This window comes from Gekko japonicus, unplaced genomic scaffold (genome assembly GCF_001447785.1).
Source record: "Gekko japonicus isolate JY-2015 unplaced genomic scaffold, Gekko_japonicus_V1.1 scaffold1887, whole genome shotgun sequence".
Taxonomy (NCBI): domain Eukaryota; kingdom Metazoa; phylum Chordata; class Lepidosauria; order Squamata; family Gekkonidae; genus Gekko; species Gekko japonicus.
In genome coordinates this window covers 188,641-210,883 of record NW_015175417.1, presented here as the reverse complement: position 1 = coordinate 210,883, position 22,243 = coordinate 188,641, and the positions used below count along the sequence as shown (strand labels likewise).

Sequence of the window (22,243 nt, the reverse complement as noted above, 5' to 3'; positions counted from 1 at the left end):
AGCTGTCCTTCACCTCCCATTGTTCCACCTTCTTCTTCCTGTCTGGCTGTCCTCTCCCTTGCCACTTTGTGGGGTGGGTTTCCGGTCGGGGCTGCCGCCGCCTTGTCCCTTACACCTCCCAACCTCCTGGCCACTGTGTCCGCAGCTCTTCCTCTCTACTTGTAGTGTCAAATGCCTCTGCCATGAGGCAGCAGCTCCACTGGAGCTGCATTGTCTGTGCCCATGCGCAGACAACACTCCTCTGGTTTGGGAAACTTAAAACCCTGCTGCATTCCCCGCCCCCAGTTTTCAGATTTTTCTGAGGTTTGGAGAAGTCTCCTTTGTGTCAAAGTGATCCTGTTCCATGGATTTAAGTATCTGCAGATTCAGGCACATTTCACTATTAGATATAAGGTACCTGTATGCTTGTCAGGGATTCTGCATTCACTGGTAGAGTATATGCTTCCTTAAAAGGAAAAGAGCACAGTTCCTTAGGGAAAAGCCTCACTCCTTTGTATCTGTCAGTTTTTCATTGTGGCCATATTGGGGGTGGTAGAGTGGAGGAAAGCTGGTGACGGGCATGTTCTTGGAGAAGGCTTTAGGAGAACAAGGGTTAGTTCACGTTATTGTGTTAAGTGTTGTAAGCTGCCTCCTTGGAAAGCCTGTATGGCAGGAAAAGCAGATGCAAATATTTGAAAAATAAAAGTGCTATTTTGCCTGAATTTCTTAGAATACATTATTACTTGACTGAAACTGTCAATGTCAACCTTTATTATATGTATTTGAAGAGCTTTTGATGCTTGTTTTTCTGATGCTCTTTGCTCTACTCTAAAGGACATACATCACAAAAGGAAACTATGGAAGTGAGCCTTGATGTAACAGCGCTCAGCATTCTTCAGCAGCCAGAGAAGCTTCAGTGGGAAATAGTTGCAAATGTACTTGAAGATACGGTGAAAGATTTAGAAGAACTTGGGGCAAATCCTTGCTTAGCCAACTGTAAAAGTGAAAAGATGAAGGAAAAGCATCTGGAACATCATAACATTCCCTTTCCTTGTTTATTAGCTGGAGGTTTATTAACATACAAATCACCTGCTACCTCCCCTGTTAGTAGTCATTCTCAGAGGTCATTGGATGATTTAAGCAGGACTCAAGGGGGCAGTGTGTCAGACCAGGGATCAACTGACAATGAATCCTGTACTAATTCAGAACTGAATTCTCCTCTGGTAAGGAGGACTTTACCTATATTGCTGCTGTACAGCATTAAGGAATCTGATGAAAAAGCAGGAAAAATCTTTTCACAGATGAACAATATCATGAGTAAAAGTTTACATGATGATGGTTTTACAGTTCCACAGATCATAGAAATGGAGCTGGATAGTCAGGAGCAGCTACTGTTACAGGATCCCCCTGTGACTTACATTCAGCAGTTTGCAGATGCAACAGCTAGCCTAACTTCTCCAGACTCTGACAAGTGGAACTCTATGGTTCCCAAGCCTGGGACTTTGGTTCAGTGTCTACGACTGCCAAAGTTTGCAGAGGAGGAGAACCTTTGTGTAGATTCAATCACTCCTTGTGCAGATGGAGTTCATTTGTTGATAGGACTGCGGGCATGCCCTGTTGAATCCCTGAGTGCAATAAATCAAGTAGAGGCCTTGAATAATTTAAATAAATTAAACTCGGCACTATGTAATCGAAGGAAGGGGGAGCTAGGTTCCAGCCTTGCTGTAGTGAATGGCGCAAATATCAGTATGATCCAGCATGAGTCACCAGCAGATGTGCAGATGCCTTTAATAATTCAACCAGAACAGCGGAGTGCTAGCGGTGGTTACCTAGTCCTTTACAAAATGAACTATGCCACTAGGATTGTGACTCTAGAAGAAGAACCTGTAAAAATTCAGCATATCAAAGACCCCCAGGACACCATTACCTCAATGATTTTGCTCCCACCGGACATATTGGATAATCGAGAAGATGACTGTGAGGAGCCTGCAGAAGAAATACAAATAACTTCTAAGAATGGCAGTGAGAGAGAGAAAAGATCAGAAATCTCCACTCTAGGGCATCTGGTAATAACCACTCAGGGAGGATTTGTAAAAATACTAGATCTTTCAAACTTTGAAATTCTGGCCAAAGTGGAGCCACCTAAAAAGGAAGGAACTGAGGAACCAGATAAATTTGTGTCTGTAATATACTGCTCAGGCACTGATAGACTGTGTGCTTGCACCAAAGGTAAGAACGTCATTGAATTCTGCAGTCAGATTTGTAAAGCAGAAATTCAGTACATAATGTGCTTGTAATGTATCCCTTATTGAGATGTTAAATTACTTCTAGTATGCACTACAGTGTTCCTTTCTATATTGGTAGTCATCCTTGGAAAGGATAAGGCTGAATTCTGACATGTCAAACCACTGTTTGTGCTAACCTTCATTAGAACCCAACTCATAATGTAATAATGACAGAACCTGTGCACATGCAGCTGTCTGTCCCCCCCCCTTTTCATTAATTTCTGACAGTGATCTCTTGGCCTTTAGGAAATGTGTGTAGGGGGATTAATCAAGAATTGTAAAGCTCCAAATAAAATAATTCAGAATGAAATTTCTTGCTTGCTAGGGGGGGGGGGTGGGTGTCAGGATGCTGGTAACTATCAAGTTCCTAGAAAACCCAGAGGAGTTAATATCCTAAGGAAAAGGGCTGCTCTTAGTTTTGTGTTTGGCCTCTGATACACGTGTATTTTATACTATGCCAAGGAACAAGGGCACATACAAGCGTAAGTTGCTTGTTTCCTTTTAAAATACACATCTGGGAATAATATCTCTATTGCATGTAATTTAACATGCAAAAGTGATTGTATGCATGTGTATTTTTCATATATTGGTGTTTTTTTAAAAAGCTTGGATTGTTGGCACGTGCCAGCCGTCATATAATAAAAAGCCCTTAGGTTCTTTTTTTTACAAAGGAAAAAACGAGTAGAAAGACACGCCTTATGAGACTAGATCTGCCAAAAATGCAGTGGGAAAAACAGAGACCAGGGCTGCTGAGACTGTGGGGATAGGATTCCAAAGGCCCATATATCTGTGTGAGTCATATGATTTGTTTTCATATGATGATTGAGTTGGATCTGGATGGTGGAAGGGGAGGCAGAGTCTGAATATCTGTAATTCAATATTTCAAAAGCCTGCTGTTGACTTCTGCAGAGCTTTTGCAAATATAGTTTTGAAGGTGTCAACAGGGATGGTACTGCATTGTATAGTTTGAGCTGTCTTCCAAGTAAACCTTTTAAAGAAATCCAGCACATAACACAGGCTTATATTAAGTGTGAATGTGTAAAATACATTTCTGCTGGTTGTATTTTTATATGCGTGCCATGCACTTAACTTAGAAATATACATAGAAAATGTGAGTGTGTAACTGAATATTAGCTGTAATACACCACAGTTTGGTAATATTAACATAATAGTATTAAAATAGGCAGTTATAAAGCCTTAAGCTTCATAAAGCCTTAAGCTGACTTGTTTTTTACCAAATAGGTTCCATGATCTTTTCCCCCTGTGGAATTTCCACTAATTGTTTTATTATTATTTATGATGATGCATTGAAATTTGGTGTGCAAATATTGCTGATTCTATTCTGGTTGGCATGCATTTAATAAATATCCGAAAGGTAGAAACCATGGTCTGAACTGATCACAGCATGAATTAAATTCACCTGGACTGAATCTAAAATTCCACTGATGGTAAAATGATGGTATATGGATTTTTGAAATGCTATGCCATCTGCTGTGCCCACATGAGCAGGAGGACTTTTCATTACTCTCCCCACATAAAGCCTTAAGCTGACTTGACACTCTAGAAGATATCAGGGACACACTCTGGACACACTTGGTATTTTTCAAGTATGTATTCAGTCGAATAAAATTCTCTAATCTGATTTGGATACCGATAAGGTGCTCCAAAAGGCCAAGTATGTATTCAGTCGAATAAAATTCTCCAATCTGATTCGGATACCGATAAGATGCTCCTAAATAAAAGAAAGTCTTATCCGGCTTTTGTTTGGGTGCCCATCCCCATATCAGAGAGGGAAGAGACAACAACATCTTTAAATGCCTCCCCAGCCTGCCTTCGCTTCCCCACATCGGCCTGCCATGTCTGGCTAGCTGGGGAAGTGAAGGGGAGGGAGAGCAGGTCAGTTTCACTCCCCTTTGCTTGGAAGCTGAGGGGAGTGAAACTGACCTGTTCTTCCTCCCCTTCCCTTCCCCAGCTGACCAGATGTGGCAGGGCAGCTAGGGAAGGGAAGGCAGCACCAGCATGGCTGGGGAAGGTAGGGGGAGGCATTTAAATGTCATTCCCTCTGTTCTCCAGCTGGGCCTGGGAGTTGCACTGCAGCCACAGTGCAATCTCTCCATTGTACCTTATGGGGCCAGAGGGTACAGTGGAGAGATTGTGCCACCGCTGTGGCACAACTCCAGAGAAGGGGTTTAAACTTTTCAAACCCCTCTCTTCACTTCCCCAGCCAGCCCACCTTGACAGGCCGGCTGGGGAAGCAATCTGTCTTCATTTCTCCAGTTTGCCTGCTGCAGCAGCCAGCTGGGAAAGGAGAGCAGGTCAGTTTCACTCCACCTCTCCTTGGAAGCAGAGGGTGAGTGAAACTGACTGTCTAATGGCCAATCAGATATTTTTGGCAATGCCGAGTATTTCCCGAATCCAGTATAATACCGATACTAGGATTCTGGAATATTGGTATTTACTGATACCCAACCCCAAAAAATACAGTGGGTTTTTTTTCTCTGCACACCCCTGGAGAGCCAGTTTGGTATAGTGCTTAAGAGCAGCGGACTCTCATCTGGAGACCAGGTTTGATTCCCCACTCCTCCACCTAAGCCAGCTGGTTAATCTTGGGTCAGTCACAATTCTCAGAGCTGTTCTCTCAAGAGCTCTCTCAGCCCCACCTACCTCACAGGGCATCTATTGTGGGGAGAAGAAGGGAAGAAGACTGTAAGCTGCTCTGAGACTCTGAGTGAAGGGCGGGGTATAAATCCAATCTCCTCCACCAACTCCTCCACTGCCGCAGGCCAGAATAAATAAGCATCTGGATTCACTATGCATATGCTGAAGTGATTTGCACACACGGGCTCATCTGGATTCTGGTCAGCATTTGAGATCAAATCTAAATTAACAATTGTTATTCTGAGTTTGGATTAATTTTGAATTTAAGGGTGTGTATTCGTAATCAAACACGGTGTGCGTTTCATGGTTCTTAAATCATTTGTTAATAGTTATTGTATCAGTGTGTGTTGGTGTATATGAACTGTAGAATGTCTTAGACTGATGTACTGGCTCAGTCCTGTTCAGAGTAGAATGTCTTAGACTGATGTACTGGCTCAGTTCAGAGTTAGCATTAGTTTAGAATTGTGGCCAATTGAATGCCTTCAGGATGCTCAGAAACAAGGGTCTGATGGCAGTGTTTCCTGCTGTTTGCCTACAACAGGTACAATTGGAGGTATGTCTCTGATCTCACAGGTTGAAAGCATTATATTCATGAATTTTACTAATCTTTTAAAAATCCACTTCACCTAATTTCCTTCACTAGCTTTGTCCTAACACATCAACTGTGAATGTACTAACCAGGTGCCTTTAGAAAGGGAATTATCATTATTTCTTTGAGATAAAGGTATTAGTGTTTAACTTGGACTCTTCTGAACTTGTGCTTGAATTCTCAACTATTCTTAGGTGGAGAACTTCATTTCCTCCAGATTGGAGGGACTTGTGATGATGTAGATGAGGCTGATATACTTGTGGATGCATCTCTCTCTAAAGTGGCAGAGCAGTTAACAGAAGGCACCAAGCCTTTATCTAATCCTTCCAGTCCAGGCATTACAGGTAAATTTCGAATACCTGTTTGGCAAATGGTCTTATTCTGAGCATGCTTTTGATGTACCTTTAAAATATCATGTAGCATTAAACTTAAGAACCCTTGGGTATTTTGCACAGCAAATGCGAAAAGAGTGTTTTGTAATCTGAATAAACTAAATTACATTGCAACCAATGCTCCCTCTAAGCTGTGGAATCTTCTGAGCAAAAATTCTACTTTGTGAGCTACTGGCATTAAAGGTGTGAGCAAGCAATTTGGCTATTACATAGATTAGTTTGCTCAGGAGCCATCCTTCCTAAGCTAAGACGAAAATGTGTGAGCCGGAGGCTAAAAAACTGTGAACTAGCATACACTAATTCAGCTTAGAGGGAACACTAATTGCGACTTATGTACATTTATTTTTCTAGAATGGTGCTTTCAAGATTTAGGATTCAGAATTTACTGCCTTGCTAAAATACTGTTGTGATTTAAAGGAGCTGTCAGTTTTCAGTGTGTTTTATTCTTAAGTAGAGGGCTTCCTTTAACCTCTAATGCACAAAATCATGCTATAATCAAATCTGATTTGTGTGTGTCCTAGTATAACTAGACCACAGCATCAACTGTACATATCCTCATGCTGATTGTTTGTTGGCCTAGTACACATTGAGTATCCTTTCAATTCTAAAACAGGAGTTGATCTTCTGGTGGACCAGCCATTTTCCCTTGAAATCTTGACATCTTTAGTGGAGCTGACTCGTTTCGAGACTTTGACACCACGATTTTCTGCCACCGTTCCTCCATGCTGGGTTGAGGTCCAACAGGAGCAACAGCAAAGGCGGCATCCACAACACTTACATCAGCAGCATCATGGGGATGCAGCACAGCATACTCGGACTTGGAAATTACAGACAGACAGGTGAAAAGTCAATGCATGGAAAATTATGCCTGAACCAACAAATTTCTTCATTTGTTTAAAAGTAGCATCTCCCACATCCTGTATTCCAAAACTGTTGCTTATGAGAGAAAGACTCCTGGTCCCCAAACTCTGTCTGAGAAGGTTCCATGGTTTCTCACACTTGGCTATTAGTCTGCAGAGCACTGAGGATTATTTCATGGATCTGTAAAGCTCAGTGTAAAGGAAAATAACCATGAATCCTTTTTACAGTTGAAACTTTAAAAAGTTGAACCTGTAGTATGAAGTAGAAATTGTAGTGTACAGTTGAAACTGTAGTATGAAGTAGAAATTGTAGTGTACAGTTGAAACTGTAGTATGCTTTTTCCATTTATTAGGTCTGATCTACACATGCAGCAGGATGAGGTGGCAAAATACTGAGGAGATAGAATAAATTGTACCCAGACCCATAGCCAGAGATTTAATGTTGAGGGGATTTGAGTACACTTGGGACAGAGAAGGCTAGGGTTCCCAGATCCTCATTATTTTAAACTCTGAGGCTGAGCAGGACCTGATGTCATGGGTGAAATCCAATGATGTTGTGGTGTGGGGCCTGGAGATGTCTCACTGAATAGTGGGTTAATAGTAGTGCTTCCACACACTGCTGAGAATTGATGAGGCTTAAGGCTGCCTGTGTATTGTGTCCTAGTACACAGTGAGTAACTTTTTCCAGGGAAGAATTTCTTTTCTATAGGGAGAGGTTCTGGGGTTTAAACCTACTGGGTATTATGCTTCTTCAGCCTTTTAGCCTAAAGGGCATGGTACAGTGTATGTGCGCATATTGAGGACAGGAGTTTCATTTGTGATTAAAAGGCATTCTGCACATGCTCAGACATACTCAGAGACATGTATTCCTTTACATAGGCAAGTCAGAGCAATGTGGTTTGCAACAAACGAGGTACCAGACTGAATGAAACTGGGTGTTCGTTTTCTGCTTCTGCCCAGCGCTCCCATGGCCTCAACTAGTCTTGAGGACAATTCCCCAATGCAAACAGTAGAAGTAACCTCTCCACTGTATAGTAGTGAATATTGTAAATCTCTTGCAGTGTTCTGCTCAATATTCCCACTTGTCACGGTGGACTTCTAAAAAGGAGAGGAACAAAACCTCAACTTCTAACTCAGTGATTTTTAACGCCACTGGGGAGTCCAGGGAAGGCAATTTGGCATGAAGGAAAAAAGATAATAAATATTTAACTAAGGCTGCGGTCACACGGAGCATTAGGCACGCTAGAGGGACGGAAGATAGGCGGATTTTCCGGGCGCGATCTCACCGCCACATCTGGGAACCGTCGAGCTCCCGTGGCGAACCCGAGGCTTCCCGCGGAAGATGCGCGGTAAAAAAACTAGTACCTCGGGCGGGCGTCTGATCGCGTTTCCGGTGGTAGTTCCGGTGCCCGCCCATGTCCCCTTGCAAAAAGGGTTTTTTTTCATAGTCTCCACGGATGCGCACAAGCACCCAAGGGAGCATGCGCACATTTGAGTTTTAAAAAAAACCCCAACCCTGTTTGCCCCGCGCCCCACTTCTTTGCCACGCCGCAGGACTGTGGGAGTGATCGGCACCTCCCCACCACCACGGGACCTCCACGGTAGGTCTGCTCGCGCAACCGCGCGGTTTTTAGCCCCGGGGCAAACCGCCACGCTCCCCCCCCCGTATTTTCCTGCCCGTGTGCCCGCAGCCCAGGACTGGGTCCCAGACCTGTCATGGCCAGGTTTGAACAACTTAAGCAGATTCACCACTCCTCCAGTGATCTGCTACTGAAGTGAAGCTTTCCCTCCCATTTTCAGACAAGGCCTGCTGACTCTGATGCCTTCTGGGGTTAGCCTGTTAGAGAGTCAGTAAACAACTGTAACAAACAAGAGAAAAGGGCAGAGCAGATGTCAGTGGACTTGGTCAGGAATGGCTTGACTGACTCAGCTCCAAATGGCTTGCATCTCCCCCCTCCCCCAATCATTTCAGGCAGTACGGGCAAAAGCTGCTTGCACGGTTTGTTCCTTATATCGCTGCAACAAAAGTTATAAAAAGCTAACTTGAATAGCTTTAATAAAATAAAAGATATACATGACTTTTTCCTCTTCCATTTGTAGCAACAGCTGGGATGAACATGTCTTTGAACTGGTTTTGCCAAAAGCCTGTATGGTTGGACATGTGGACTTCAAATTTGTTTTGAATTCGAACATCACAAACATTCCACAGATTCAAGTGACTTTATTGAAAAATAAAGCTCCGGGCTTAGGGAAAGTCAGTGGTAAGCCGAGAATGAACAGATTGTCTATTTTAAGGTTTTGTATTTAAAGGTAAGGTTGTGAAAACGTATATGTGTAGAGAATGGATTTAATGTGTTGGAAGTACCAAGGCAAGAACTTAAATATGAATTCTGTTCTATTTTCATAATTTGTATTAAAACAAAGTTGGCTTTGAGGAAGTGCTTTGCTGCTGAATGTATTGTAGAAAGTTTTATGTTGACTTGGTAAAGTTTTTCTGCTTAAGGTGATAGCCGTATGAGCACTACTAGATAGACAGACAGACAGACGTGGTAAAGTTTGATCTGTTTTAAAAACAGAAATGGTAGAACCAAGTTTAGTGATAAACAGCTCAAAAGGCATCAGTGTTTCTCTGGAATAGTGTTATGGTGTGATTTTTCCATTTTTATGCGTGAATTAGATGGTGAGACAAATGCTGATAAAGTTTGATTTGCTGCTCTGAATGATAGAATCCTATTATAATTATATTTTTTAGCTATTAGCAGTTTACAACTAGTACCTGTCTTAATGTGCATTGAACCTATAGGGACATTTATAAAATGTAAAAAAAAGACAGCTGAATTGGGTAGGTAATGTGAAAAGCAGCTTGGTAATTTAGCTTTTACTGTCATAATTTTTACTGTCATAATTAGTTGAAGACAGCTGCTTTGTTGCCATAACTGGTACTGGCAAGTTGCATACCTGTTTATATTCCTCCTAGCAATAAAGATTTCTAGGAGTAGAAGACAGAATGAACTGTATACTGCTTTCATGTAACGCTGTTTAAGCTGGGATAGTGATGCCTCCCACTGTTTAAGCTGGGATAGTGATGCCTGTCGATGAGTGGGAGTCAGGAACTAAAGACAGCAACACTGAGGAGCATCCCTGAACATTTATGACTTAGGCACTTAAAATGTATCTCACCCGTCTCCCAATCTCTGCACCGACAGAGATTAATACTTAGTCCTAAACATTTGATTATTGTGCCCAAAAATTCAAAATGCTTTTTTAGTCCTGGCTGTCTTAGTTACCAATCATACAGGAGCAGGTTTCAAAAAATGTAAACTATTTGAATTTGTATAGTATATCTAAACAGTGTGGTGTAATAAAAATTATATTGAAAATACTTCATTTTAATATTATCAAGAAACTGCAATTTAAGAGTTTTGAAGAGAAGTGTAAAAGTATGTTTCTTGGATTCCACAGAAGCAGCTGTAGATAGGCAGATAACTTTTCCTCTGTCTCCGGCTCATAATGTTGAAATGGAGAGGAATGGAAAACCAGGATTAGACGATCTGAATGAAGAAATGCAAAATATGGATGTAGAAGAGTCACAGTGTAAGTTACGGTGAAGTACAGCATTCCTTTAAAATGCATTTGCCACCTAGAAGTCTGACAGTTGGTATTTGTAAGTAAATGTTTTAGTAGCAGTTGTAGACAGAATTGAGATACTTTTTTTTTTTGGTAAAATGCTGCTGCTTAACTGTTTTGGTATTTCTGTTATTTACTTTCATTCCTTGCATCCCACTTGTTAGCCCAATACTCTGTTCCAAAAGTGGCTTACATAAAAATTTCATTGAACAAAAAGAAACTCATCAATAGAAACTCTGCCATATATCCTGCTGCTCTAATGAGCAAAGGTTGAAGCCTTCCTCCAACAGAAGATGGGAAAAGGATCCTTAGGTTTGATAAACTTCCTGTCACCTAAGATAGGGTTCATACCACAAACAGCTAAAACCAAAGAGCACAGTAATGCAGCAGAAACCATTATGATGCTCTCAGAGGACCTAAAGCCTTCTTAAATTGAGAGGTTTTAACCAGCTTTAAAAAAAACAAAAACAAAGTCAGTGCCAAAAGACAGAGTTCTACTACCAAGAAATGTGCTGAGTTGTTCTGCCTGGATTTGCCTTCACTATGGGGTCCCGAAGAGTCGAACAAAAATGCCTGTGGGAAAAATACACTGAGATGCTGACAGCCCCTGGGACTGTCCTAATTCCATCAACGGGCTAAGCATCATTGTAGCTGCGTGAATGGGTTCCTGTTCCTGTTGGTTCTTCTTCTTCTTTTTTTTAAATGTCCTGAAAACAGGGTAGCTTTATTGGGGTTTTTTGTTACACCCTACAAACTAAAAGAAAAAGAAAAAGGGGAGGGAAAAGTGCCCCGGGATTAAAGAAAAGTAAATTAGACCCACACTGTAACTAAAAACCCAAGAAAGGAGACCATTAGCTGTTAGTTTCCAGTTAGTTTTTTAAAAAACATTCCGTTCAAAAGTCAATGAGTTAGAGAGTTAGTTAGTCCATATTAGCAATCCAAGCCAGTTCAGGTGCGTAAAGAGCTTCTTCCATCATCATCCACGTTTGCAAATATTCTTAAAGCCTTAAAGTTACTTTGGTTTTCTAAGTCTTAAATCGTAAGTTTCTTTGATCGGTACACCGCCCACTGCTCCTAGGTCTTCTTCCGAGTCCTTCTCTGCTGTATCTGCTCTGCCTCCTTGTTGCTACTGCTCCTCTTCTGCCTGTCCAAGATGCCGTTTCACCCATTCTTCAACTTTCAAAACCGAGTCAATTTTCTCCCTTTTATCTCTAAATTTAAACACAACACTTATTTCGCTCTATATACTTTGAGTATGATCTATAGACCACCTCAATTTCCATTTCTGCATCTGTCACTGATACTCCCACCACAGGCGCAATAAACTCCACTATAAGTTTCTTCAAGTCCCCCCCTGATGATTTGGCAATACCCTGAAACCTGAGTGTCTTATTTGCTTTCTCCATTTGCAAGTTCAAAAGCCTTCTTTCCTGGGAATCTTGCCTCTGTTCCAACACTCCCACCTTCTTTTTAACTTTCTTGGTGTCATGTGCTGTCTCCTTTATTTTCTCATCTGCTTGCACTGCTTTCTTAGTTAACTCGGCAATCTGTTGCTACTGCATTGCCAGATTTTGGTTTGAAGCGACCAACTGCTGGTTAATATCATCGAGTCTCCCATTAATCGGCTTGAGCAGTTCCGATAATATGGAAAATACGTCACTCGCCTCTTCCGGTCTCGGACTTTGACTCCCTTGTTTTATTTTCGCAAGCTTTTTCTGAGCCATGGCCATTTTCAACTTTGTTTATATTAGAAGAACCGTTTCACTCTTCTCCGGAGGAATACTCGATTCTCCTTCGCAAACTCAGTTAAGTCTCTTACGCACTTTATTGCTTCCTCTCCCCCACACCCCTTCGCTTATTCAGCTCAGTTTATTTGTTTAAGCCAGGGGTTCCCTCCCGACGTCGCTTTCAATTAAGGGGGGGGGGAGGACTCACTTTTAAGACTTTCTGCTTCAAACGCTCTCTGGTTCATTGCCGGTCTGCCCTCAGACCTCTTGTAGCTTCGCAATATCGCTGATCTCCTCTGCTTGTCCCGGCTGGCATCAACTATGCTCAGTTAAAACTGAGCCACACAGTGGATGGACCTTCGGGGCAAGAGAGCGCCTCAATTCTCCGGCATTACACCATCGAAGAGGTCGCCCCCCCAGCGCCCCCTGGCCCGGAGCCTTTCCTAAGGCTCACCTGGGGGTGTCACTTGAGGTGACACCCCTCCGAACCACTGGTGGGCAAGTCGCCTCCCCAGAGATAGGGGAATGCGACTGCCATCGTCGAGCCACAGACCGGAAGTCCCTGTTCCTGTTGGTTCTGATCAATCATGCTAAGTGTCTCCAGGTTTACAGAATAATGGCAAAAGAGCTTGGTTACAGGGAATCTGGAGAGTTCGAAACTAGAGTGCACTAATTGTGTATAGCCTTATAGCTTTGTATATATAGCTTATAGCTTAAAAAACTGAGGGAACAAAGGATTCACTTGATAGCGTGGCACAAAGTACCTTCAGTTCACCAGTCCTGCCTTGCATGTCAGTTTTACAGCCTTCCTCTCCTGGCTCCTTCTAGAGCTAGGGGATCCTTGGGAACAGCATGAGCACAAATTGGGATCTGCAGCATTAGAGGGAATTGCTGGAATTTCTGTTATTGGAAAATTTAGTCTTGATCTAACCCACTAGGTTATGTTTATTTTTTGTGTAGCTTGTATATATGTAGGGTTTTGAAACCATGATTCTGCAGTGAAAGAGACAGTGCTTTGCTATTAATTCAGTGTCATAGACCTCTTTGAACAGATTAACTTTGTGAACATTTGTGAATGGCCAATGCAACTTTACGTTTTCAAACTTTTTTTTTAAAGGTCTTCGATTATGTTCCTTCTTAGAGGATCATAAAGAAGATATTCTTTGTGGTCCAGTATGGTTGGCTACTGGACTTGATCTTTCAGGGCATGCTGGAATGTTGACTCTAACTAGTCCAAAGCTTGTTAAAGGTAAAATCTTCCTGGAATACTTGGAAATGAAACTGCAAAATGTGAATTTCTTATAGAATGTAATGGATACACATCAGCATGCTTGAGAAGACCATTGTCCAAGACTAAAATTGACAGGATCCTGAGTGCTGTTAAGTTGATTACGTGCCTCCTTGATCCATGTCTCTCATAGCTAGTCAAGGCTGGTAATGAGAGGATACGACGAGGCCTTATGATGGATATTATCAACCAGTCCCTGGAAACAGGGATCTTTCCAGATGGTCTCAAGGAGGCCATGGTTGTACTGCTCTTGAAAAAACCATCACTGGATCCTCGAGAACCAGCCATCACCCAGTTTCAAATTTACCATTTCTGGGTAAGGTGATTGAGAGAGCAGTAGCTGAACAGCTCCAGGGTTTTCTGGATGACACATGGGCATTAGATCCATTCCAGTCCAGCTTCCACCCCAGCCATGGGACGGAGACTGTGCTGGTTGCCTTGACAGAAGATCTTCATAGACAGCTGGATCGAGGTGGGTCGGCGTTGCTGTTACTGTTTGATCTTACAGCAGCGTTTGACACAGTCAACCATTATCTCTTGAGTTACGGCCTTGCCATCATAGGGTGGCCTTTCAATGGCTTTCCTCATTTCTCCAGGATCAGGGGACAGAGGGTGGCACTGGAAGAGGATGTGTCCTCTAGGCAACCTTTAGTATGTGGGGTCCCTCAGGGGGCACTCCTTTCCGCGATGCTATTCATTATCTAGATGCACCCCCTTGCACAGCTGATAAGGAGTTTCAGGCTCGGGTGCCATCAGTATGCCAATGACACCCAACTGTATCTGTTATTAGATGGCCGGATGGCTACCACCCCACAAAATCTGGCTGAGGGACTGGGGGCTATGGTGGGGTGGCTAAAAAAGAGCAGGCTGAGACTGAATCCATCAAAGATGGAGGTTCTGTGGCTGGAGGGGCTTCAGGATTGGAGTTCAGGTTACCAACCCTTGATGGGCCACCTTTAACACCAGCACCATCTGTCAAGAGTCTGGGCGTGAGTTTGGACACCTCCTTATCGATGAAGGCCCAGGTCACACATATTGCCAGGCTGGCATTTTTCCATCTTCGACAAGACCAGCAGCTGGCTCCTTTCCTGTCATGCCCTGACCTAGCCACAGTAATCCATGCGACAGTTACCTCCAGGCTAGACCACTAACTTGCTCTACACTGGCCTACCCTTGAGACTGATCCGGAAACTTCAGCTGGTTCAGAATGCAGCTCCACAAGCCCTGACAGGAATGCCACAGACGGCACATATTCAGCCTGTGCTGCGCCAGCTACACTGTCTTCCAGTGGAGTACCGGGTCAGGTTCAAGGTTTTGGTATTGACCTTTAAGGCCTTGAGTGGTCTGGGACCAATGTACCTGTGGGACCGCCTTCTTTGCTATGTCCCTGGAAGAGCCTTGCGCTCCACTGATAATTATAACAACTTGCTGATGATCACTGGCCCTAAGAATGTTTGGCTGCAGGGCCAGGTCCTTCTCAGTCCTGGCCCCAACCTGGTGGAACACTCTGCCAAATGACATCAGGACCCTGTGGGACCTCATGCAATTCACAGGGCCTGTAAGGCAGAGATCTTCTGGCAGGCCTTTGGTTGAGGGCAGCAGCGGTTGGTTACACTGGCTGGCACCCTTCCCCCTTTCCCTCTTCTCCATATATATTTCTTGTTAACTGTATTTGAATTTTAAATTTTGTATTATGTTGTATGGCAATTTGCCTTTTTTATACATCACCCAGAGCCCAGCATAAGCTCGGTTAGTGTGAATAATAATAATAATAATTATTATTATTATTATTATTATTGTTGTTATTATTATAATATCTTTTTAAGCATCATCTCAGAAGTGAAGTGTTGAATAGTATATTTAAAAATGCATATAAAATAAGATAAAGGTTTTGTTTTTACACTTTCTGTGTGTTTCCTTCTAGGGATGGCAGGTGGCAAATACCGTTCATTTTTAATTCACGTGAAAGCTGTGAATGATCGAGGAACCGAAGAGATTTGCAATGGTGGAATATGGCCTGTTGTAAGGATACCATCTCTAAAGCCTCAAAATAGCAAGGGTCATTCCCTTGCTTCACTTCTGGCAAAAGTTGCAGCAGGCAAGGTATTTAAATAACATATCAAGAAAGCATGGTCAGAATTATACTGCTTTTTACCTGCTTGCATAAATTCCTTTCTGACAGTCATACACAAAAAATGGCTTCAACAAAAACAAGCTGCTTCAAAAGGTGCCTTGGGTGTTAAAGTGCTGTAGAAGGCACTTCTGCTAGCTCCACAATTTCCAACCTTTACTATTCATAAGGTAATGAAGTCCTGAGGAACAGCTTTTTGGATAGCATGGAGTGAGAGAGGGGAAGGATCTGTTCCATGAACTGATTATTGTTTGTGGTTCTTTGGATCCAACCGTTTCGCTTCCTGTTTGTTTGTTTGTTTGTTTTTTTTGAAACTTCTGCACAATGGAATTGTGAAAAGGATCAAGGAAGGAAATTTTTAGAGCATCAACTCATTTGATTTATGGCAATTGACTGGTCTATGTACACCAGTTTCTTCGCAATGCATTGGATCAAGTGGAAGATCTTCATAGAATCATAGAATGTTAGAGTTGGAAGGGGCCTTGCAGGTCATCTAGTCCAACCTCCTGCGCTCTGCAGGAGCATAACCGAAAGATCGCCCTACAACATACTTGAAAGATGGTCGTCCAGCCTCTGCTTGAAAATGTCCTGCGAAGGAGCATCCACCACCTTCCGAGGCAGACTGTTCCACTGCTCAACCACTCTTACAGTTAGGACGTTTCTCCTTATATTTAGCCGGTATTGACACCCTAGTAATTTCCACCCATTAGATCTAGTCTTGCAATTTGGAGCAAGAAAGAATAGATCTGCTCCATCTTCTACATGACAGCCCTTCAGATACTTGAAGACTGCAATCATGTCACCTCTAAGCCTTCTCTTTCCCAAGCTAAACATACCCAGCTCTTTCAGTCTTTCCTCATAAGACTTGGATTCCAACCCTCTCACCATCCTGGTTGCCCTCTTGTAGACACGCTTGAGCTTGTCAACATCCTTCCTAAAATGTGGTTCCCAAAACTGGACACAGTACTCTAGGTGAGGACTGACCATAGCAGAATAGAGTGGAACTACCAGCTCCCGTGATCTGGACACAATGCTTCTGTTAATGCGTCTTGTGGAAACAGTGGGTGGGACAGATCGTTCCTCACCTTCCCCTTTGCCTAGCAGCCTGCTGTTTGTCTCCAAAGTCATCTCTGAGGGTTGAGAAACCTTTATGAATGCCACAGTACAAAGGTCTGCAGGTTAAATAACCACCCTTATTACTCCTTACTAAGTTTTTATGGGGGGATGATAAACAGCAAGCTGCTGAGGAGAGGAGCAGAGCAGATCCCACCAACATTTCTGCTGTATCTCTTATGATGTCACTCTGACTGTAGCTGCCATCCTTGGTGACGTTGGTCCAAATGAAAGCCACAGTCCTCAGCATAGCCTCTTCAGTGGTCAGAAGGGGCCCTCTACTCCTCCTCCTGATACGCTTGGGTTCCTCTTCCCACAATCCCTGGATGCAGGAAATTGATTGCACTTTCCATCTCCAGGGGAAGGAGGAGACCACCCTGAGGCTCTTTCCTGTCTCCGCCTGATAGAGCAGTGGATTTAGAGAGCTCCGGAGATTTTCCTTTAAGGAGCTCTTTTGGTTGTACTTTGTTTTTCTCTTTCCACTTGTGTGCCTTTCCCTTTGTTTAAAACAAATTGTTCTTCTGGCCTTGTCTTCCCTGAGGCTGTTTGCCTTTTGCCCACTGCTTCAGTTATGACGATGTCAGCAGCTGAGGTCTTCGACCATGGGACCTCCTCTGAGGGAAGTTGGGGAACGTGATCCCCAGGCAATGGAGTAGGAAATCCCTGCAAACCTACTTGCCCAGCCATCCTGCCACAGCAGAGCTCCTGGAGAGAACCATAGGCCACGAATCACCTGGCTTGGATCATGAAGAAGCAGGCTCGATTTTTGGAACCAGGACTGCCTGTATTGGCCCATCAGGCTTGCTCAGCACAGCCTTCTGTGGCCCCCGAAGCAGTGAGACGAAGCCTGTCAGAGCAAGCCAACTCACTGTCTTTTTTCTCACAAGGAGCTCCCCACTCCCTTACATAAAGCATTAAAAGTCCTACAGCTTTCTGCCTCTAAGGTAGAAATCCCCAAGGAGGAACAAGATGATGATGGTTACGATAAAGAGATCCTTTAGGTTTTCTCCAGGGTTAGAGAGCTGGGTTCAACTTTTCCTTCCCTTCCTTTTTAAAAACTGAGATAACAGAGGAATGGTCAGATCCTACCAATAACTTTACATTCTGGACAGGCCAAATAATGTACTCTTTTTCTCCCAAAGTAACCGGCTTACTGAAAGTTCCAGTAGTAGATGTTCCTGTGGCTAGCTTAGTATCTGGGGTGGCTCTTCCAAAAAAGGGAGGGGGCACTCTTAAAGATCCCAATGATCAAAAAAGTGACTCAGCTCTACACAGAGCCCATGAGGCCATTGCTTTCTCCATCAAAGCTTCTGTTGCCACTTCTTTGATGGCAAAAGCCTCATACATGTGGCTTTGTAAATTGTCCCAAGAATACCCAGATTTAAATCCGCGCCTGTCAAGTTACCTGAACAATCTAGAGAGGGCAGCAGCCTGGACATGATCAACTTCTCAGCAAGGGCCATGGCTTCCACACTGGAAGCCAGAAGACATCTCTGGGTCAAATCCTGGAATGTGGACTCTCTTTCTATGTCTCATCTGCAGAGGTCATTTCGGGGGGGAACCCGGGGGAATGCAGTTCCCCCGGGTGAGGTGCAGGGGGGCGGGGCACACAATGAAGCCCCACCCCCTGCTTCTGGCCGCCCCGCTTCCAGCCCTCATTCAGCCAGGAGGAGGCAGGAGAAGAGGGAGGGTAAGTTGCTTCCTCCCCGCCTCTCCCCACCCCTGCCTGCCTGGGGCCAGGGAGGGCCTTGGCAGGGCTTCCTCGCATTTCCGCCGGCCTTGCAGGTCCACCGCCGGGCCCCTGATGTCAGGGGGTGTTGCATATGCTAATGAGTTATGCTAATGAGTTCCCCTAGCTCTTTTTCTACGAAATGAACCCTGCTCATATGGCATCCTGGCTTTTCTTGGGTGGCAAGCTATTTGGGGATAGCCTAGAGGACATCTTAACTGAGACCAAGGACAAGAAGAAGGTCATACTGTTCACCTATAAAAGGGAGGACAGACAGCAGAAAAATTATGGTTCAGTCCTTTCATTCTTACAAAACATTTTCACGATTTAGATCAGACTCCAGGTGGCAGTCGTGGACCAAATCCAAGCCTAATTTCAGAGCTACAAGTCAATACTACAGTTCAGCCCAAACACCAGTCTCCAGTAAAGGAAGAAAACAGTGGCAACAACAAAAGTGACACCAGGCTAGCTTCAGTGGGAGGACATCTTCAAAAATTCTATCAAGCCTGGAGTTTATCAGCCACTGACAAATGGATAAAAGAAACCATAATTTATGGCTATTCAACATAATTAGTCACCCCACCTCATGACAGATTCCTGAGCTCACCAGTGCCTCACTGCCCCATCAAGAGACAACTCGCACAGGATACTATCAGACATCTGCTGGAGATTGCCGCCATCAAACCTGTGCCATTGTCGCAAAGTTTCTTAGGCATCTATTCTTTTTTTCCCCCATCATCCCCAAAAAGAATGGGGACTGGAGGGCCATCCTCGACCTCAAATTTCTGAACAGGTTTGTGAGGTGCAAGAAGTTCAAAATGGAGACCTTGAAGACCATTGTGGAAGCCTTGAAGCCGGAGGACTTTATGGCCTCCATCGATTTGACTGAGGCATATTTTCACGTTCCAATAACTCCCTGGGACAGACAGTATCTGAGATAAACCTTCAGTCGAAAACACTTCCAGTTCAGGGCCATGCCAATTGGGTTAGCATCAGTGCCTCGGATATTCACAGACCTAATTATCTCACTTGTTGCAAGCCTGTATCTCAAAAGAATCCATATCCAGCCCTACCTCGATGACCTCCTCATAAGGCCACCTTCACAAGAGCAGGCACTCAGGGACCTTCAGTCTATCCAGGACTATCCAGTGCCTCTCCAGTCATGGCTTCCTAATCAACCTCCAGAAGAGCCAACTAACACCTGCCCAAGTCATCATGCATTTGGGGTCAGTGATAGATTCAATCCAGAAAAAAGTGTTTCTTCCACTAGACAGAGCAGAGAGGATCATTCAGACTGTGAAACAGGCTTGCTCTGTGAAATCAGTGGACTTGATGATCCTGGCACATCTACTAGATTACATAATTGCAGCTATCAAGATAGTCCCTTGGGCCTGGGCACACTCTTGGTTTACTTCAGTGGATGCTATTGCCATATCAAAGGCTCATAGCCCTCCAAAAGCACATCAGAGTCAGTATCTCAGGAAGGACTTCCTTTGATTGACAACCAAGAAACACTTGCTTGTAGGCAAACTCCTCCAAGTGACCACAGAGCTACAGATCACAACTGACGCCAGCCTGATGGGTTGGGGAGCCCATTGTGCACTGGGCCACATGCTGGGGACCTGGTTCTATCAAGAAGCTTCCTTCAGCATCAGTCTTTTTGGAATTGCATACAATTCATCTGGCATTTCTCCACTCCCAAGACCACCTGTCTCAATTGAACATATGTATACGGAGAGACAATATCATGGCCAAGGTGCACATAAACCGCCAGGGAGACACCAAAACCAAGAAGCTGCAGCAGGAGTCAACTATCGTCATGTCCTGGGCAGAACAACATCTGGTCTCTCTCAGAACAGAACAAATCAGTGGCATAGCAAATGTTCAAGTAGAGTGGTTCAGCTGCTTCAGGCTGAACAAGGGAAAGTGGTCCCTCAGCCAGGAAACATTCCAGTCCCTGATTCTACATTTCGGCCTACTGTGCATACATTTATTTGCCTCCTTGACTAATGCCATGACACCCAGTGTCAACAAGCAGAATAGTTTCAGTTTATTGCAAATCACATGAAAACACAGGTGGATTATAGATGAATTACCAGGAATCAGTCCAATATTAAATGTATATAAAACGTATGAATATACAATATTACAAGTTAAAAATAATTAGTAGTTATTGTTAAAATTCTATTACAGAAGATGAAAAATTTCCTGGCAAGTTTTGCAAGCCGCAGCGAAAAACCTTGCACTAAGAGCTGTAATCTCTGGATTGGCTCCTATAAGAAGCATCCTAGTAAACTCAGGGTCAGAGCGGCCCGGGTACCTTCAGAGTAAAGGGAAAATAAACTTTGCACAAATCTCCTGATAGAACCAGCAGTGAAACAAAACATGTTCAGTTGATTCAATCACACCAGCTCCACAAGGACAAACCCTTGATGACATAGGAGTCTTTCTGTATTGCTCCTCCACCACCGCAGAGGGAAGTATTTGCTATCTGGCTAGAGAGAATACCCTTCGATGGGTTGAAGGCTCCAGTAATGAAAGATAAGCAGCCAGGGCTACAACATATCCGGAGTTCTCTGAGGCCAAAAACTTTGGTGCTCTATTGGTATCATCCTGCCGTTCAATATCAAACAACCTTTACAGTTGAACAAGCAGAACAAGTGGATGCTCTAATTCCTGCCCCCTTGGCCATCGGGCCTTCTTTATGCCCCCCCCCATCTCTGATTCCAATGGTTCTGAAAAAAATGAAACAGGAGAAGACAGAGTTGCTTTGCCTGGCCCCATTCTGGCCCAGGAAACCTTGGTTTTCCAGCCTGCTGAAATAATCAGTTCAACCTCCATGGGAGCTTCCACTGTTGCCAAGTATGCTAACCCAGGGTCCTATCTGTCATCCAGACCCAGCTTGGCTTCGTCTGACAGGATGGAGATTGAGCAGCAAGTGCTGATCGCACAGGGTTTCTCTGATCAGGTCATTCAGACCATGATGGCAGCTCAGAGAAGCTCCACTTCTAGAATTTATAACAGTTCTTGGAAGGCTTTTGTCAGATGGTGCAAGAGGAAACACCTGCAACCAGACACCCTGGATCTTCCTCACGTATTGTCCTTCTACAGGATGAAGTCTCTCAGGGTCTAAGAGCAAGTACTCTCCGTTGCCAGGTAGCTGCTCTGAGCACCGTACTTTCAGCAGTTACACCACTCCAGGCAACCAGCGGTGAAGAGATTTCTGAAGAGAGTTACTTTGTTTCAGCCCCCTACAGTGCACAGGTTTCCCTCTTGAAAACTTCATGTTCATATTGTTCTTCAGGCTCTAACCATTCCTCCATTTAAGCCTCTGAGGGAAGTTTCCCTGAAGTTCCTTACCCTGAAGGTACTTTTCCAGGTAACTGTTACATCAGCAAGATGGATCTCAGAGATAGGTGCTCTTTCCATCAGGAAGGGCTTTATGCATCTTCCATAAGGACATGGTGGTTCTGCACATAGATCCTACTATGATTCCCAAGGTCAACGCACCTTTTCACTGCTCACAGGAGATATATTTGCCATCCTTCTGCCCAAAACTGTCTCATCTTAGAGAGAAGAACTGGCACTTGCTTGATTTTTGCAGAGCAATTCACATTTATATCAGAAGGACCAAGCCATTTAGGAAGTCAGATTCCCTTTGTGTGGCTTTACATCCAACAGTCAAGGGGGAAAGGGTTGCTAAGGCTGCACTGAGCAGGTGGCTTAAAGGACTGCATCTCCTTGGCATGTGAATTTCAGGGCCTTCGAGTCTCCAAGGGGATCACAGCTTGGGGAGCCAGTTTGGTGTAGTGGTTAAGTGCGCGGACTCTAATCTGGGAGAACCGGGTTTGATTCCCCACTCCTC

At 43.9% G+C, this 22,243-nt stretch overlaps 1 protein-coding gene across 1 annotated transcript in view; it reads left to right on the top strand.

The window, feature by feature from the left end:
* The window catches only part of BIRC6 (baculoviral IAP repeat containing 6), a 191,760-nt gene that overhangs the window by 26,123 nt on the left and 143,394 nt on the right, over window positions 1-22,243 (top strand). Inside the window, exons 10-16 of the mRNA XM_015425773.1 lie at window positions 814-2,208; window positions 5,706-5,855; window positions 6,517-6,742; window positions 8,864-9,021; window positions 10,238-10,357; window positions 13,235-13,366; window positions 15,330-15,508. Coding sequence (XP_015281259.1) covers window positions 814-2,208; window positions 5,706-5,855; window positions 6,517-6,742; window positions 8,864-9,021; window positions 10,238-10,357; window positions 13,235-13,366; window positions 15,330-15,508 — 2,360 coding nt within the window. The remainder of the gene's footprint in view (window positions 1-813; window positions 2,209-5,705; window positions 5,856-6,516; window positions 6,743-8,863; window positions 9,022-10,237; window positions 10,358-13,234; window positions 13,367-15,329; window positions 15,509-22,243) is intronic.